At 34.0% G+C, this 19,302-nt stretch overlaps 1 protein-coding gene across 2 annotated transcripts in view; it reads left to right on the top strand.

Annotated features, from left to right (window-relative positions):
* AGPS (alkylglycerone phosphate synthase) overlaps window positions 1–19,302 on the top strand; it is a 144,190-nt gene that overhangs the window by 96,749 nt on the left and 28,139 nt on the right. For both annotated transcript variants that reach the window (XM_043577137.1, XM_043577138.1), the window contains exons 13-16: window positions 2,834–2,910; window positions 5,488–5,600; window positions 12,999–13,068; window positions 15,182–15,243. In XM_043577137.1, coding sequence (XP_043433072.1) covers window positions 2,834–2,910; window positions 5,488–5,600; window positions 12,999–13,068; window positions 15,182–15,243 — 322 coding nt within the window. The remainder of the gene's footprint in view (window positions 1–2,833; window positions 2,911–5,487; window positions 5,601–12,998; window positions 13,069–15,181; window positions 15,244–19,302) is intronic.

Genomic DNA, 19,302 nt, shown 5'->3' on the forward strand with positions numbered 1-19,302 from the left:
ACTCCTTAACAAATCACAAGTCTTATTATTAGATGTTAATATTTTTAATTTCATTCCTACCTCTTGACACAACCCTTAGTTCATTATATGAAATGATTTGTTTTCAGTGTATTGAAGTGATAGGTATCATTGAGTATATTGAAATGATCTGTAGAATTTCCTCTGAAACACTAAATTTTGTCAAATTTAGGGATGTTTTTTATTCATTTTTATATCCCCTGCACCTGTCATATGACAGGTGCTGACATGTTGATTGACTTAATCATCTACTTAGCCAAAGAGGATGAATAAATCTTGGAGAGCACATAGTGTAGTCCTAAGCACAATGTCAATAGCACAATTTATCAAATACTCCTTACAGCTGTCCCTAAAAGTAATATTCTCAGTTTAGAGATGACTCAAAGGCTAGATATTTCAGCCCACAGGTCATATGTCATAGAGCAGGAGTTGAACCCAAATCTGTCGGACTCCAAGGCCCAAAACTTTTGCCACTGTTTGAGATCACTTCTTTGAAATGTAGATATTTATTAAATAATTTAAATTTAAAAAAAAATTTTAATGTTTATTTTTGAGAGAGAGAGACACAGAGTGTTGAGCGGGGGATTGGTCAGAGAGGGAGACACAGAATCCAAAACAAGCTCCAGGCTCTGAGCTGTCAGCAGAGAGCCCAACGCGGGGCTCAAACTCACAAACTGTGAGATCATGACCTGAGCTGAACGGCCGCTCAACGGACTGAGCCACCCAGGCACCCCAATAATTTAAAATTTTAAAAGTAACACTGTAACAACACAGCATTTACTAATCATACTGTTTAGTAAATCTGAAAACTTAGTTCCTTCATTTACTATAAAAAATAAAACACAGTAGTCAGAATATATTTAGAACGTAATTAATTTGAAAGACAATGTTTTGTTTTTTTGTTTTTTTTTTTCAACGTTTATTTATTTTTGGGACAGAGAGAGACAGAGCATGAACGGGGGAGGGGCAGAGAGAGAGGGAGACACAGAATCGGAAACAGGCTCCAGGCTCTGAGCCATCAGCCCAGAGCCCGACGCGGGGCTCGAACCCGCGGACCGCGAGATCGTGACCTGGCTGAAGTCGGACGCTTAACCAACTGCGCCACCCAGGCGCCCCAAAGACAATGTTAATTTAATAAGTAAAAGATAATAATGTTCCCTTAGGTTAATACTAATGCTGACCCACTTAAAGTTAGTATCACTTTTATAATATTATTCTTCAGAGCTAATGTGTCAACTCCATATTTGGGATACAGGTGACTAAGTCCCACTAGTGTTAATGGAAATTGTGCAAATGAATTTCCATGTGTTACGAACATTTACCCTTAAGGACTATTCCACATCAGTGTAGTAACATTTGGAGTCCTCATACATGGTGTAAAGATGTGTGGATCAGAAGGATCAATTGTGGATCAATTTCTTGCAAGAACACAACTCACACACTCATACATTTATGTTTATGTATTTCCAGTTGTTTAAGTAGGATGAATTCTCTTTAGGACAAGAAGTGAATATTTTGATATGTTATTTCTAACTTTATACTTGTTAGAAATGGATCTCTTAAGGCACTGATTATGTTGGGAAAGCATTTTTTGACAGGTTACAGTAAAAGAAAAAAAATTTCCAAACATCTTGCTTGTGATCCAGGTACTCAAAAAGATTTCTGGGTTGATCTCTATCTAATCTGGCCTTCATTTGTCTTTTGTTTTTTGTTTTGTTCAGTTATAGCATGGATATCTAACTCTTAATCTCTGGTTAAGACTTACGTTACTTGGTCTTTTATATCACACAGTTTCCTGTTGTAGTCAGTAAAAATGCAATAAGTATTACAGATTCAGAATCTAACTTAAAAAAAAAAGAATGGGGGGGGAAGACTACATACAAATCATAGTCTTTTCCCCCTAGAAATCTACCCTCTCACCCCCAAAGAAACTAGTTTGCTATTTGCACCAATCTTAAAGGACAGATCTATACTTTAAAAACAAACAAAATCCCCAAATCTTAAAGCTTGTTAAAAAAATAAACTTTTTACTTGGAGATAATTTCAGATTTACTAGAGACTTTAAAATTCTTTATAAAAATTCTATATAAATGGTATGCCCCATTTTTCTGAATTGGCCTTATAGCACTAAAGCCAGATGTATCTGACTCTTAAATCTAACAGTCACGGGAGTTAAGAAGTTGCTCTGAAAACAATGAGAAAACAGTAAAAGACTTTCACTCAATTAAACTCAATCCGCAGGCAAAGATGTTAATTTAACAGACTCTGAGACACCGTTTATGTTATTCTGGCAATTTTAACTCTCTGGGTGTGATTAAGGAAGCAATTACTAGTTTTATGCCAAGAATTCTGGAAGAATTAGGAATTAATTAAGAAACAACCTTAAACTTGGCATTGACTCCATATTTGGTTATAGTTCTGAATGGTTTCTGCATAATTAAAAAAAATAAAAGTAAAACCAGCCACCATTGGGTGTTCTTAATGAAATAAAAATTAATGAAGTGATTTTACTATGTATAAACTCTACCACTGAAAGATAACCTAAACTATATGTAGTATTAATTACATGTGGTAATTTGAATTCAAAAAGAAATGAGAGGTTTAATAAACAAATAGTTGTGACTTTTGAAAGAAGATAAAGATGAAAGATGTAAATCTTAATATCAGTATGTTATACATAAAACATAGGAAGATTTTAAAAATTTGGAGTCATGAAACATTCACTTTTTTTAGGATACTAAATTAAACTAACCTCTTAATCTTCTGAAAAACAGAATTTGCTATTAATTTAAAATATGAACTTTTCTCTTCTTAGGTCATGCTCTTAAACCTCAGGTTTCCTCTATTTTTACATCATTTTTGGATGGCTTAAAAAAGTTTTATATTACAAAGGTAAGAATTTTTATTAAATGCCAAAATTTTAAATGCTTATGATACTAATTTTGTCTCCTGCCTTCTCACCCTTTACATGTACCTATTATTATGTTTTTTCATGAATGTAAATTTCATAATAATTATTTTTCATGTTGGAATAAATATTTTATTGAGTAAATCAGTTATTCATTTAATTTCAGAAGTTTTCATTTTTTCCCCAGATTTGAAGTTTCTAAAAATAACAGTACCTTAAACAGTTTTATGCATGTACAATTTTTTATAGTTTGATTTTTTTATAGTAGATGTCGATATCTAGTGTACTAAGAGTATGGATTTTTTTTTTTTTAATTTTCACCGAATTCCTTTTCTAAAGGGTTATACCAGCTTACACTCTCATGATACACAGGTGCTGTTTCTTTGTTGCATCCTTGCTATTCATGTAGGAGTTTTGTTTTTGTTGTTTCAGATTTACTGAATCCAGGGGGAAAAGTGGTATTTTTAATGTTTCTCATTGAAACTCCAATGAGACTTAATCATTTCCTTGTATTTCCTGGATGTAGTTTTTGTGTGAAGTAGTTGAATGTGATTATTTTGCCAGGGGTGGCAGCTTCATGGTATTTTTTTCTTGGTGCTTTGCTGTGTGCCCTTTGAATAATGGAATGACTAGATGCCTTTGTTACAAATGTTGTAAATAATTGAGTCAAGTGACTCCCTTTTTTAAAAATTTCGTTTAATATTTATTTATTTATTTTGAGAGAGAGAGAGAAAGAGAGAGAAAGAGAGTGAGCAAGTGCAGGCACAATCGGGGGAGGGACAAGAGAGAGATAGAGACACAGAATCCAAAGCAGGCTCCAGGCTCTGAGCTATCTGGACCGAGCCCATTGTAGGGCTCAAACTCATGAACTGTGCAATCATGACCTGAGCTGAAGTCGGACACTTAACCTACTGAGCCACCCAGGTGCCCCCAAGTGACTCTGTTTTTAGTAAGAGTTTTTCTTTTTGGTTCAAAAGTTTCAAGTTTTTATATATTTTTCTATGATTATTTAATCACTTCTTTTTTTTAATGTTTGTTTATTTTGAGAGAGAGAGAGGGAGAGAGAGTGAACTCACACATGCGGAGTGGAGGGCGGTTTGCAGAGAGAGGGAGAGACAGAATCCCAAGCAGGCTCCCTGTTGTCTGGGTGGTCAGTGCAGAGCTGGATGCAGATCTCATCCCATGAACCGCAAGATCATCACCGGAGCCGAAATCAAGAGTTTAGATGCTTACCTGACTGAGCCACCCAGGCGCCCCTATTTAATTACTTGTAAGCTTAGAAAAGTCTCCCTTTCTCCAGAGCTATAATTGGGACCATTTCTTCTCTCTCTTGGGTTTTTCTTAAGTATGAATTTAAAATTTTTAATCTTTGTTACTATTTGAATTTATTTCAATTTTATGGTGTGAGATGAAGATCTGAATGAAACTTCACTTTCCGCTCCAGTTGCTAACCAGTTGTAACAGCACCATTAACTTCCTTACTTTGCTTACAATTGATTTGTCATGTCTAAGACATCTTCTTATATACTTACTCAAGAAGTGGACCCCATTTTAATGTGTCAAATACTGTATGATCTCTTATACATAAAATCTAGAAAAAAAATATTAAAAAACTAAGTTCATAGATACAGAGAACAGACTGGTGATTGCCAGAGACGGGGTGAAGGGTAAGAGAAAAAGGCAAACTTTTTGTTTTCAGGGGTGGAGGGGTAGAAGGAGCGGGTGAACTGTTTTTGTTTTTGTTTTTAGTTTAAATAAATTGAATTTTAAAAAAGGTATCACTTTTTTAAAATGAGTTTTTATTCTTGAAAAATTAAGTGGATTTAATTACTATAAATCTACTTGGTTTTTAGAATTTTTCTTGTTACACATCATTACCTACCTGCTTATCAACATAGAAAACTTTTAAAAACTCTTCACCATTTTAGGGAATCCGTTAAGGTTTCTATCAGAATTGGAATAAATCTGTTATATTAGTTTGAGCAAGAATTCACAGATTTATTTACTTAGTTCAGGCATTCTAGAACATTTTAGACACATTTTCCTAATGAGGTTATATATTTTCTTTTATGATTATTCTCAGATATTTTTCATTTTAATTTTATATGTAAGATCTCCTTTGAAAATGTTATTAAGAAGTTATAGTTGGTATGTAAGAGAAGAAATGGTCCCTGTTAGCTTTTACTTTTATCTACATCCTATATCTTGCTAATTCATTATGTTCTATTATTTTGGTATTTTTATTTGATTCTTTATTGCAGTTATGATTCTTACAAGTTATTTGCTATATTACATATCAATATGTCATTTCTACTGACACCATGGCATACTTTGAAATTAGGTATTTTCTGTAGTTTTGTTTATAACAACCTGAACAGGTATATTAAACATTCTTTTTGATTGACATGTGAAGTTCCAAAGCTCGATTTTTAGAGTTGGTATGTTTGAGCCCAGGTCAGAAGGACAAAAAGAGCAAAATGTTTTTGATTTACTGTTTCGCAGGTAAAGATTTATCTATCTGTCTATCTAAGTATATGTCTTTTTTTTTTTTTATTTTGTAGTTTAAAGGATTTGATCCAAATCAGTTAACTGTTGCTACATTACTATTTGAGGGGGACCGTGAGAAGGTTCTTCAACATGAAAAACAAGTGTATGATATTGCTGCAAAATTTGGGTATGGCTCTAAGTTCATAATGCCAAGAGTATGTTAATCGAAAATTCTGGTATCTGTAAGCAGTTGTTAATGCACCCCTAAAGGATTAAATTTGTAGCAATATATGATAGTCAACTTAAAATGTTGTGTTGGTTACTTCCAAAATTTGCAGAAAATTTGATTGGTATGTTGCTCTTACTTGTGTAAGCATATATATTAGGATATATTAAATATTTTATTACATTTTTCCATTAATTTTATAATATTTGCTTTTGTTATGCTAGAGTAAAATATGAAAAAATTCATAGTCATCTTACTATTTAATGGTAATAGTATATATATATATATATAAAAACATGTTATTAGTATGTTTGTGAAAGGAAATTTTTTAAACAAAAGAATTTGATAAATTATCTATACTCCGCCCCTTGTCACTTACTGTTTTCTGCTGGTATAAAGAAACAGAAAACATTTCACATATATAACCAACTGAATAATGACTGGGTGGTTTCTGTCTGTCTGCTTGATGGATTATGAGATTGATCGATGAGAACTGTAGTGAAAATGCCATTTATCAGGACTACATTTTTCCCTTCCCTTTTTAAATACGTAAACTAAGTTTCCTGGATACAAGTCGTTGTCGTCGTCGTCTTCTTCTTCTTCTTCTTTTTCTTTTATTATAATTTCAGAGTTTAAAATATGTATGTATGCTTAATCTGAGTTCTTTGTAAATATTTACTTTAGTTTCCCTTTTTTGCTATTTATGAGAACAAATGAGCACTTAATTTGTAGCCTTGTGTTTTAGAATGCCTCACTTTTATATATTTTTCTCACTATGGTATTCAGCTCTTTATTTTTAGGATTTTCTGAACTTTGTGTTTAAAGTGCAGAATTCTTAGAAAAAGATCTAATCTTTGGCTTAAGTTTTGATTTACTTTGGTACTGTGTTTGAGTATTGCAAATCAGCCTCTCAGTTTTATTCTTACCTTATTCTGAAATTGGCAAGTCGAATTAGTAAAAGATGAAATGCACTAATCTTTTACTTTTCCTCTCTCAGAGTACCTTTTTTGGGAATTAACTGATTTTTTTAACTAAATTAATTAAGAGTAATTGTGCCATAAAAATTCATTTAATAGCCAGAAGACTTAGATTTCAGGTTAATCTCTGAATTTATTTTTGAAATATACATGTACCTATTTTTTAGTTTCTAAGTTATGTGAAGTATATATATAATTTGATTTTTAAAACATTTTTCTTAAAATCCATGGTATTAGAAATAATTAAGGGGATTTAAATTAAAATCTTTAATATATAAATTAAATCTTTTAGTTTCTGTTATAGCCTTAAATATTAGAGGCTGAAACTTTTAAAAATTGTTTTTTATATATTGAAATATTTAATTGGGACGTCAAAATTATTCAGGAGCACTTGTAGGGAAATGGATGCTATAATATTTGAATTACTTTATATGAGGTTAAATTTGCTTAGTTTCACCTCGGTCCCCCCAGTGACCCTTCCTGCCTCCAGCATACACACCAACACATGCATACAGATGCAGAGAAATTCCACTTTGTAGTACCTCTAATTGTAATTAAAATTCAGAGTAGCCAACAAAATCATTACTAGTTAGTAATGTGCTACGTTTCCTCTTGGACTGGGGTAGGATGATGACAAAATGCCTTTTTGTGTGAGGTAAGACGTAATTCTTCAACTGTCTCTTCTTGAACATCACTGTTGATGCCTGGTATATACTAGACACTTAATTGAGCATTTGTTGAAAGAATTAATGAAACTGAATGTCATTCCCTGACATTTTAAATTCTATTTCATTTATGTCTAACTGCTGTGCCACCCTTAAAAGAGCATATTTTAATCTTTAGGTATTTATTAGAGCCATTTTGTCAGTTTTAAGTTGAGCCACCAACTGTCATGAACTCCCTTGTCATGTAATGTAAGTCTTGTTTTTCTCAAGTGATTCCAGACATTTACAACTTAAAAGTAAGAATGAACTTCTTTAAGGTGAATCCAGGTCTTTCTGGATACGGATAGTGAAGCCCCAGAACTCTTGATTTAATTCCAGCAATTTGTTTATACCAAACAAAACTTATATCAAATTCATCCATTAAAAATAGGTTAGAGTAAATGAGATACCTATTTAAAGCAGGGGCAAAGCATTAAAACTCAGACTCTGAGGTCTCATTTTTTTTGCTATTGTTATTTGCTACTTACTAGTTATGTTATAATTATAATTTCTTAATATGCTTTCATCCTGTCTTCCTTCATGTAGATTGCAGAAATCTTCTGTATTGATAATCCAGGCTGTAATTAGATGGCTTAGGGCTATTTTGATTTTGATTTGATACTTGGAAATATCTCCATGTAGTTTTCTAGCACTCTTGGTTTTCCTCATGTTTCTTTGTACACACTAGTTCTTGGTTCTAATCACTGAAATATTCAGAAATATTTTTCTTTTCTTTTTTTTTAACTTTTTTTTTTAATCTTTATTTTTGAGAGAGAGAGAGAGAGCACGAGCATGGGAAGAACAGAGAGACAGGGAGACACAGAATCTGAAGCAGGCCCCAGGCTCTGAGCTGTCAGCACAGAGCCCAACGTGGGGCTCGAACTCATGAACCGCGAGTCCATGACCTGAACTAAAGTTGGACACTCAACCCGCTGAGCCACCCAGACACCCCTATTTAATTTATTTTTTAAATTTGCATCCAAGTTAGTTAGCGTATAGTGCAACAATGATTTCAGGAGTAGATTCCTTAATGCCCCTTACCTATTTAGCCCATCCCCCTCCCACAACCCCTCCAGTAACCCTCTGTTCTCCATATTTAAGAGTCTCTTATGTTTTTGTCCCCCTCCCTGTTTTTATATTATTCTTGCTTCCCTTCCCTTGTGTTCATCTGTTTTGTATCTTAAAGTTCTCATATGAGTGTAGTCATACAATATTTGTCTTTTTGTGACTAATTTCACTTAGCATAATACTCTCTAGTTCCATCCACATAGTTGCATATGGCAGGATTTCATTCTTTTTGATTGCCGAGTAAAACTCCATTGTATAGCTATACCACATCTTCTTTATTCATTCATCCATCGATGGACATTTGGGCTCTTTCCATATTTTGGCTATTGTTGATAGTGCTGCTCTAGACATTGGGGTGCATGTGCCCCTTCAAAACAGCATCCTTGTATCCTTTGGATAAATACCTAGTTGTGCAATTGCTGGGCCATGGGATAGTTCTATTTTTAATTTTTTGAGGAGCCTCCATACAGTTTTCCAGAGTGGCCGCACCAGTTTGCATTCCCGCCAGCAGTGCAAGAGAGATCCTCTTTCTCCACATCCTCGCCAATATCTGTTGTTGCCCAAGTCGTTAAGGTTAGCCATTCTGACAGGTGTGAGGTGATATCTCATTGTGGTTTTGATTTGTATTTCCCTGATGATGAGTGAAATTGAGCATTTTTTCATGTGTCAGTTGGCCATCTGGATGTCTTCTTGGGAGAAGTGTCTATTCATGTCTTTTGCCCATTTCTGCACTAGATGTTTTGTTTTTGGGTGTTGAGTTGGATAAGTTCTTTATACATTTTGGATACTAACCCTTTATCTGGTATGTCATTTGCAGATATCTTCTCCCATTCCGTTGGTTGCCTTTTAGTTTTGCTAATTGCTTCCTTCACCATGCAGAAACTTTTTATTTTGATGAGGTCCCAGTAGTTCATTTTTGCTTTTGTTTCCCCTGCCTCTGGAGACATGCTGAGTAAGAAGTTGCTGTGGCCAAGGTCAAAGAGGATCTCCTTGAGGATTTTGGTGGCTTCCTGTCTGACATTTAGGTCTTTAATCCATTTTGAGTTTATTTTTGTGTATGGTGTAAGAAAGTGGTCCAGGTTCATTTTTCTGCATGTCACTGTCCAGTTTTCCCAGCACCACTTGCTGAAGAGACTGTGTTTATTCCATTGGATATTCTTTCCTGCTTTGTCAGAGATTAGTTGGCCATACGTTTGTGTGTCCATTTCTGGGTTCTCTATTCTGTTCCATTGATCTGAGTGTCTGTTTTTGTGCCAGTACTATACGGTCTTGATTATTACAGTTTTGTAATACAGCTTGGAAGTCCGTCAGACATATTTTTCTTACTTACGATGCCACTGGGCCAACCCTTGCTCCCCAATGATTTCTTCTACATAACTAGAAGGAGGAAAGTACCACTGAATTCCTTTCTGCTAAAGTTTCATAAGTTAGTTTAGCTCATGTATTTTATTTTGAATTAGGGCATTATTAATCTATCCTTTATTTTCTGTTCTTTAGTTTTATCCTTTGTTCTACCCCCCCTCATTAACTCTGAATTGATTGTTTTTAAATTAACTACTCCCAACAGTTTAGGACATTTTTATGTGTCATTTCAGCCATTTTCCTCCTTGTCTTCCACCCCTACCCTAACACTGTTAAATACCTTTGAATACATATGATCCAGTGGAAAATAATAGGCAAATGTTGAGTAATCATACTTCGGTTGTTTATCTATGCTTGCTAGTAATATACTTTAACTTCTCTAAGAGCTAAACAGAATAAACATTGCCTGTCAGCAGTCATGACAGATGTACTGACATTTACCATAGAACTTAAGGTAATGTGTTATTGTTATTTTTAAAGTGTGTGCTTAAGTTGTTTAATGTAATTCAACATGAGAGTGATTAGGTTCACCAGATGGCTCTTTTATATAAAAAGATTGTCTCTCATTCCTCTTTCATTAGTCTTCCCAGCCCTTTCTCATGAAACAGGTTTAAATTTAAGAACCTTGTTAATTGATGTTTGAAATTTGCGACGGGGAGCAGAACGTAGGGAATTGATGTTGCTACTTTAACATAAAGCAGTTTGAATCTTCGTATACCTTTTTGGAGTGGCTGCTATGTAATTGGCAACTTAGAAGCATTTAATTTCAATACCCTACTATTGTTTACATGTTGTATTTTAAGGCAATCCTGTCTAGAAGATGGAGTTCTGAAAGTTAAAAATGTAAGATAGAGAATAAGTGAGAAAGAAGTTACAAAAAGCTAAATTTGCAGGGAAACCTGTGATTCAGAAAAACAAGCCCAGAATGACTTTCCTTCTCCTTTGGGGTTCATTTATTTATTATTATTATTATTATTATTATTATTATTATTATTTTAATGTTTATTTATTTCTGAGACCGAGAGAGACAGAGCATGAGTGGGGGAGGGGCAGAGAGAGAGCGAGACACAGAATCCGAAGTAGGCTCCAGGCTCTGAGCTGTCAGCACAGAGCCTGACGTGGGGCTTGAACTCACAAACCGTGAGATCATGACCTGAGCCGAAGTCGGTCGTTCAACTGACTGAGCCACCAGGCGCCCCTGGGGTTTATGGACATCAATTTCTTCCTGTTTGGGATAAGAAAATGCATGTTTCTGTGTGGTTTGTCACACTGAATTCCAAAGTGGAACTGAATTCCAAAGTGGAACTGCTCCACCCCTCCCTGCTCCAAGAGATTCTAGAAGAGTATCTAAAGAAAAATGGCTTGACCTGGAACTGCAAGAAGGACTTTTTCTTATCCGATATAAAAGAAGCCTACTAAAGGTTCATATCTGTTATTTCTCACCAAATATCCGCTTAGAATGCACCTTCTCAAGGATTCCCAGCGCAGGTCTCTTGGACCATTTGCTAGTCTTCACTCTCTTTCTACCACTAGGCCCAGAATGAATTGTTCCTATTTCCCAGCTCAGTAGTGCTTTTTCTTTCTTGGACTCAGTATCTGACTGCTTCATATCTATGTGAGGTATAGGCTCAGATATTTTCCTCCCCGTGCTTGCCACAGCAATTTTCTGACTAGTTGCCTTTTTGTTTTGGAACTTTGACTTCCTACCTCTCACCTCAAATCCATTTGTATCCAACCCAGAATTATATTGTTGCTTTTTACTTTTCACTCGCAACTGCTTGACCTAGGTTCTGTCTTCTTTGCTCATTAACATTCTAGTAATACGAACAACCCCTCTTGTTTCATCTCTTTGCACCCCATCTCCAAGTGGTTCTAGACTAGAGTCGCTTCCATCAAGTGTTTGCCACTTCTCTGGGTGATACTGATTCGTGTGTATGCAGCTATAAGGATATCTGATTTGGCCTATACATCCTAGCCTACAGTTGCCTTACATTATTTGTATAGCACAAGGGCACATCTATGTTGTTCACTTACTGTGTTTACTTACTGCCAAATCCAAGCAAAACTTCAGGGGAAGGAAGAACTTCACCATAGGTGTTAACTGAAGTAATAAGAAAAATGATTTTTCCGGAAGAGGTGTAACTAACAGAGGCTCAAGACCCGAGTCTTGGGCAACACCATGGTTAAGGGTTCAGCATACTGAGACGAAGGAGGAGCAATTAGGGTACTGAGGGGAGAGGCATGGAAGTTAACCATCCATTATGACCCAAGAAAGTCACAGTTTTCTATCTGGTTTTATTGAGGGATTTTTTTTTTGGTAGATACTTTGGGAGTTTGTGGTAAGTTTTCTTTAGTTGACTAAGAATAGTTAAAATTTAATTTCTGCCTGATGATGAAAACAAGCAAAATTAAAAGCTCTTTACTGAAGGTAGTAAAATCAATAATCATTTTTAGTCTTTTAACATAAGAATGACTTTCACAAAGCAAAGTGCTTGGACTGAATTATATGTTATATGGGATTAGTTCTAATTAGATCACCAAATATAATTTCTGTGGATAAAACTACTTTCAAATTGAAATGGATAGTTGATGTGTTCATAGTAATAAAACCTTACCTGTTTGTCTGGTACTTATCTGTATGCTGCTTCATAAACTTTAATATTTCTGTGTAAGTATGTTTTGTCATACTTTTCATATTTTCATAAAATAAACAGTGTGTCTAATACTTCATATACTATGTACCCAGGTATTCAGAAAACTTCTTGGTATTTGGAAGATATAGTCAATCATTATACATCTTTAAATATGAATAGGGCTATAGTAACACATGAATATATGGATAAAATATATGAATAAAATAAGTATTTTAAGTATCTTGGTATGCTTGTAAAGATTATTAAAGTTTACTTAAGCTTGTTTCTCATGGCTAGTTCTCTGTACTTTTGTCAATGTTGGTAGAAGTAGTTGAGTTCACGAGTCAGTTTTATTAGTTTGATGGATGCAAGTTTGAAATTAATGACCAAACTGAAATATTAAAAGTATGTTTAGGTTTTTGTTCTCCAAGCTTATTCTTTTGACAACTCTTTGATATATTTCTGATAAATTAGATTACAATAAAAATGAGATGCAGTGTAATATATGTTAATCTGTTAAACAGTTGCCTTGAGGTGTTATATTAGTCTGGTTATTTTTGTATATTTTTCATAAATACATATGAAATATATTAACAGTTTGTTCTTTAATTACAGTGGGTTGGCAATTGGAGAAGATAATGGACAGAGAGGTTATTTGCTGACCTATGTCATTGCGTATATTCGAGTAAGTTATCTCATATTTCCTTGTCAGTTTATATTGCAAATAATCCTTTTTCTTACTTTGAATGAATAAAATTATTTTCTTAAGTTTTAACCTAGTATGATGTAGCACATCATTTGACATGAATGTAGGACTAGCTACAAACCTTCAGAATCCCAGTTAAATCTTCCATATATTGCTTTTGAGGAATTTGAAGATTATATAGATCATTCTCCTCTTTAAAAGAATGGTGACTTTCTCTGTCTGGAAGTTGAACATGCCATTCCTAACATTGCTTGGTTAGAATCGAGCTGTCTTATTTAGCACCATTTCTCACTTGATTCATAATCAAGTTTTAAATATGTATAATCTTTCTTTAACTCATTAAAAATTGGTATTTAACTTGATTCTAGGTAGTAGTTGGTTCACTGGTGATGATTACTATGTAGAATTAAAGAAATAATTTGTCTGTATTTGGGCTCTAAAATTTTTCTAATTCCACATTTTCTACTTGTGAGAAACTTTATTAGTCCAAGAGTCTACTATACTTGTTGATATGAAAGTATTCTTTCAAAAGTTTATTTACTTCTTTTGTTTTTCTACTTTGGCTGTAATAAACTCAAGTTTCTTAGTTGTTTTCTGCTATTGTTAGGGTTATATTTTTTAAATATTGCTTGTTTATGTAATTTGAAAGGTCTTATTTTAAAACATCATTTCTCAGACATCCTATTGAGAATTTGACTTTCCCAAATACTGCATTTTCTAATTTTTCACTTGGAAATTGTTCTGAAGGAAATACTTACATAAACTTATATAAAACTTGTTTTTACTTCTCTAGAAAGCTTGAATTGTATTCTTATTTCAAAACTAATCTTAGGTAAGATCTAAATTTTAGGTTGCAGTGAATTTGAAGCATATGCATTTTTCTGGGCACTCCATTCCCCCACGCTGATAAGGGAAATTACATTTATTGCTTGTTTGCTATGTTAAAAATTGTAATTAAGAGATTTACAGATCATGAAAAATAATAGATGATTTTAGGTCTTATAATAATGTTTACCTCCATAGACTGTTACTACCTCAGGGTCTCCCATAGTAAGCATTTTGGTTATCCACAAGTTTTTGTTTGTTGAGCATTTTCTAAGTATATTGACCATTTTCCCATATTACTAAATTCAGAATTCTAGAAAATGATGTGTAACTGTAACAAATACAGCTTACACACTGTTAAAACTGAATCAGAAGCAGTACTGAGATGGGAGGGATTGTTTTATTTTTTATTTTCCCAGTGCTTAATACCTTTGTCACCACATATGTGTTTACTGCATAAATGAATGCACAAGAAAAAAGTGACACATTTTAGATCAGTAATTTGGGGATTTTTCCTGCCAACCAGTGGTAGAGTTGAAGTGAATCATTTTACTAGAAGTGAAAACTTAACATTTATTGATTTTTCTGCTTATAAAATATTCGTTCTATCTTTGCATCGCTGGTGGCTTATGAATTGCTCTTTCCAGTTTTGATATTAAAACAGAATTGTAATCATATAAGCATTATATCTTATGTGTTATAAAATATATTTTTCTAGCAGAAGTGCTTCCAGATATCCTGTCTTGTTTAGTTACTACAAAGAGAGGCACTATATTTTCTAATTTGTTTTTTAAAGAAAAGTTGATTTCAGGAAAGGGAGATCTACCTTCTTCCTTTAGTCCCCCCTGCTCCTACTTTCCTGCTGCCCTGGTCCTTCCATCCTGATGACCACTTTTTAGTGTTGTTTAATTTACTATTTAGGCCCCCAAAAAAATCTGTTCTGCTAGTATCCTCTACATGTACATAGACAGTTCTCAGAGGCTCCATTCCTTGGAGAAATATTTGAGTTCCTGCCATGTATCAGGCACACTGCCTGGTGCCAGAGATACAAAAGAGAACAAGACAAAGTTCCTGTCCTCCTGGAGGTTGTAGCTCACACTCAAGGCCACTTTCCATTGCTTTTATGGGGTGGAGAGTAAAGAACAGTGGAGGTTAAATTAGAAACATGTGATATTAACAATTACGTGAAATACTAACAATATGACAGTATTCTTGATTCTTCTGCATCTGTTGTAATTTCTTGATTTTTGTGTCTTTTTTTTAATAGGACTTGGGTTTGGAATACTATATATTAGGAGAGTCTTTTGAGACTTCTGCTCCTTGGGACAGGTAAAATATAATAAAATGTCTCATTATGCTATAGGAGTTGTTGAAATAATATACCTTTGTGCACAAATACACAAATTTTAAAATTTTTATAAAGAAACATTGAAACAAGGTGATCACTTTTATTTATATTAACACCTTCATCAGAATGTCATATTTGCCAGCTTTTTTTTTTATTTAGACAGATTTGTCCATGTCCCATAGAAGGAAGGCGTTATTGAAGTCTATATTTTAAAGAATCTTAGTGAGCACTTAAGTGTCAGTCTATAGTTTTACTAGCTTTGATTTAAATTCTTAAGTGCTTAATATGCTTGAAGGTTCTCTAGAACATCCCCCAAAATTATAAACCCAGTGTTAAACTTCTTTTGTAATATATGATTTAGCTTTTGATTTTGGATGGTTACTATTAAGCAAGATCTTAACTTGTATTTAAGTGATTTCTAAAAGAAATCCAACTTAAGATATTATGTATAATTTCTATTTTTATGTTATGCACATACACATATACACAAATATTGGTATACAAATATTGGTTAGGGAATTAATAATAAAAACCGATGAGGAAATGTGAAGTGGTTTTATTAAAAATGGACTCATGAGGGGCGCCTGGGTGGCTCAGTCGGTAACGCATCCGACTTTAGCTCAGGGCGTGATCTTGCGGTCCCTGAGTTCGAGCCCCGCGTTGGGCTCTGTGCTGACAGCTCAGAGCCTGGAGCCTGTTTCAGATTCTGTGTCTGCCTCTCTCTGACCCTCCCCCATTCGTGCTCTGTCTCTCTCTGTCTCAAAAATAAATAAACGTTAAAAAAAATTTTTTTTTTAAATGGACTCATGAGTTAACTCAGTAATAAAAGCTGTTAAGATTGTTAGTACATTTTTATTCTGGTATGCCTTACATTTTATGTTTTCTTTATAAAATTTACAAATTAGGGGCGCCTGGGTGGCGCAGTCGGTTAAGCTTCCGACTTCAGCCAGGTCACGATCTCACGGTCCATGAGTTCGAGCCCTGCGTCAGGCTCTGGGCTGATGGCTCGGAGCCTGGAGCCTGTTTCTGATTCTGTGTCTCCCTCTCTTTCTGCCCCTCCCCCGTTCATGCTCTATCTCTCTCTGTCCCAAAAATAAATAAACGTTGAAAAAAAAAATTAAAAAAAAATAAAATTTACAAATTAAATCAGTAATAAAGTACATGACAAATTCCCATGAATCTACCTTTTAGATATTACATATCTTAACATTTTTGTTCTACCCTAACTCTTTTTTTCCCTTCCCCAGAGGACTTTTTACTTTCTGCATTCATTTTTTGTCTACTATGGGTTATGACTTTTGGTGCATTGATGTTCATATTCCATGCATTGTAAAACAACAGTTTATAGTATCAATCTGTTATTCACAATTTTTGATAACTAAATTTTAACAAGGGGATAAATCTTGTAAAGAAAAAAATGATCAACTTACTGACATCTGACTGTTTTATACAGGTTATATATTTGGTTTCTTTTCAATTAAAACAACTTCATCAGCTAAAGTTTTCATAAATAAAATGAATGGAAAGCAGCTACATTCCTGATAGAAACTTTACTTGTTACCCATTTAACAAATTGTTTTTTCTCTCTAACATTTACCTAGGTAGAGACCATGTTTAGCAGAAACCCATGGAGTCAGAGTCTTCAAGTCTCACATGTTATTAGGTTGCTTAGCCTTTTCATGTATAAGTCTCTTAAGGGGTTTTTTGCCCTACTAGTTTTTGTGTATTTCTCAGTAGTCCTACCAAAATAACTGTATCTATTGAGTGCACAATGAATATTCTGAATAGACTCCTATGAATGAACTTGGGAATAATGTAAGAATATAGCCTATAAAATTAGCTGTCTAAACAGTCTGAGTTGGAGATTTAAAGATTTTGGAGACATTAGCATGAGGCTTGTGATTAAAACCAAGGGAGTAGATACAAACCCTTATAGCTAGTATGGATGAAAAAAAAAAAAGAGGACCTAAGAAGGAAGTCCAGGGAACCCCAAAATTTATTTTGTTTGGATATACAAACAAGAGCTAGCAAAAGAGAATAATATCTAGAGGATTTGGAGGAAAACCAGTGATGTGAAAGAAGCCCAGGAATATTTTTTCAAGTAGGAAATTGTCAACAGGGTTAAATTTGCCAATAGGTCAGGTGAAAAGTTAAATGTATACACAGTTATGTTTATCTTACATAGAATGATTGGTCCAAGTGGACTGTGTTGGCTTTTGTACAAGTTCTATGCCAGAATACTTCAAGAACTCCCCTCTGGGGACACCTGGGTGTCTGAAGTCAGTTAAGCATTCAGCTCTTGATTTTGGCTCAAGTCATGATCCCATGACCATGACCAGAGCCCTGCATTGGGCTCTGTGCTGAGCATAGAGACTACTTAAGATTCTCTCTCCTTCTGCCCCTCTCCCCCAGTCTCTCTGTCTCTCTGTCTCTCTCTGTCTCTGTCTCTCTCTCTCTCTCTCTCTCTCTCTCTCTCTGAAGTAAAAAAAAATTAAGAAAAAAAGAACATCCTCTGTACAAATCATTTCTAGAAAGTATCCTATTAAGGGTTTTAACCATTTGGTCATGTTATTTGTCCCATCTCCTCCTCATTATTATTGTAAATTATCATATATTATTATGTAGCACTTAAATTCCACTTTCTAGAGTCATGATAAAGAACTTGTTTATAAATTTATAATATTCATTAATCCCTGTAGCTATTAAAGCTTACTTAGTAGGTTTTATTTGTGTTTGAAGTATTTGTTTTACAAGTTGGATTTTCAAAATAAAGACACAATAAATTCCAATAATCTAAATACTTTAGTAGGAGATATTTTAAAAACATGCATCCTTACCATTCCATAGGTGAGGCATAAATAACACTGATAAATTGTATTTGTCTACACTCTCATAGAATTGAGCACAATTTAACTGAAGAGAATTGTTTTGTAAAATTAGAATTTATAAAACTTTCAGACACATATATTAAAAAAATAAAATTTGACATGCTAATAAAATAGCTAACAAACCATTAAACCCCTTTCCATATTTATATTTTAACAATATATTATTTGTTCTTATTGGAAATATGGATAACTGTAATGTGTCTTATAAAGCATAATCCATGTAAATGTTATGGTTTTTATCAAATTGGCTCTCACACAGTCAAATCAGTCTTTAGACTAGAGATGGCCCAGTCTTTTGTGCTTCTTTGTTACCTTTTCCATTCTCCTGATTCTAAACAGACTAAGATTTGAAACACAGAATCAGTGTCAGTATGTTGTCAGGATGTTTATTGAAGAATTAGATGGCTTATATGTACCTTAGGAGTTTTATTTTCCAAATGAAACAATATATAGTAATAACAAAATATTACAGCTCACATTAAAAAATAGATTAATCTTTTGTCAGCCAAATCTTTTGTCTCTGCATCTCCAACCTAGAAGCTGTTTTCCATTTTAGAACTTTTTCCTGAGCATGTTCCCAAATTATGAATGCATCACTATTAGATCTCTTGCACTCCGAAATAGGGCCTTAAAAATTATATCAAAAACTAAACAACAAAAGAAATCAGATGCCTTTATATTTTAAAACAGTGGTATCTTGGAGTCAAAATTAAATGGTGAAATATAAATAAAGTGTTCTAGTTAATAGTGATGTCCTGAAGTCAGTTTCTTAGTTTTGACAAATCTGTCATGGTTATATATTAACATTAGAGGAAACCAGGGAAAGAGGAACACTGTCTGTCTTTGTGACTTTCTATATCTAAAATTATTTCAAGGGGAGCCTGGGTGGCTCAGTCGGTTGAGCGTCTGACTTTGGCTCAGGTCATAATCTTGCAGTCTGTGAGTTGGAGCCCTGCGTCAGGCTCTGTGCTGACAGCTCAGAACCTGGAGCCTGGTTCAGATTCTGTGTCTTCCTCTGTCTTTGCCCCTCCCCCACTCATGCTCTTTCTCAAAAAAATAAATAAACGTTAAAAAATTTAAAAAATAATAAAATTATTTCAAATAAAAATTTATTTAAAAGATAGAAAAAGGATTAATATTATTAAATATTAT

The sequence above is a fragment of the Prionailurus bengalensis genome, chromosome C1 (assembly GCF_016509475.1).
Source record: "Prionailurus bengalensis isolate Pbe53 chromosome C1, Fcat_Pben_1.1_paternal_pri, whole genome shotgun sequence".
Classification (NCBI taxonomy): Eukaryota; Metazoa; Chordata; class Mammalia; order Carnivora; family Felidae; genus Prionailurus; species Prionailurus bengalensis.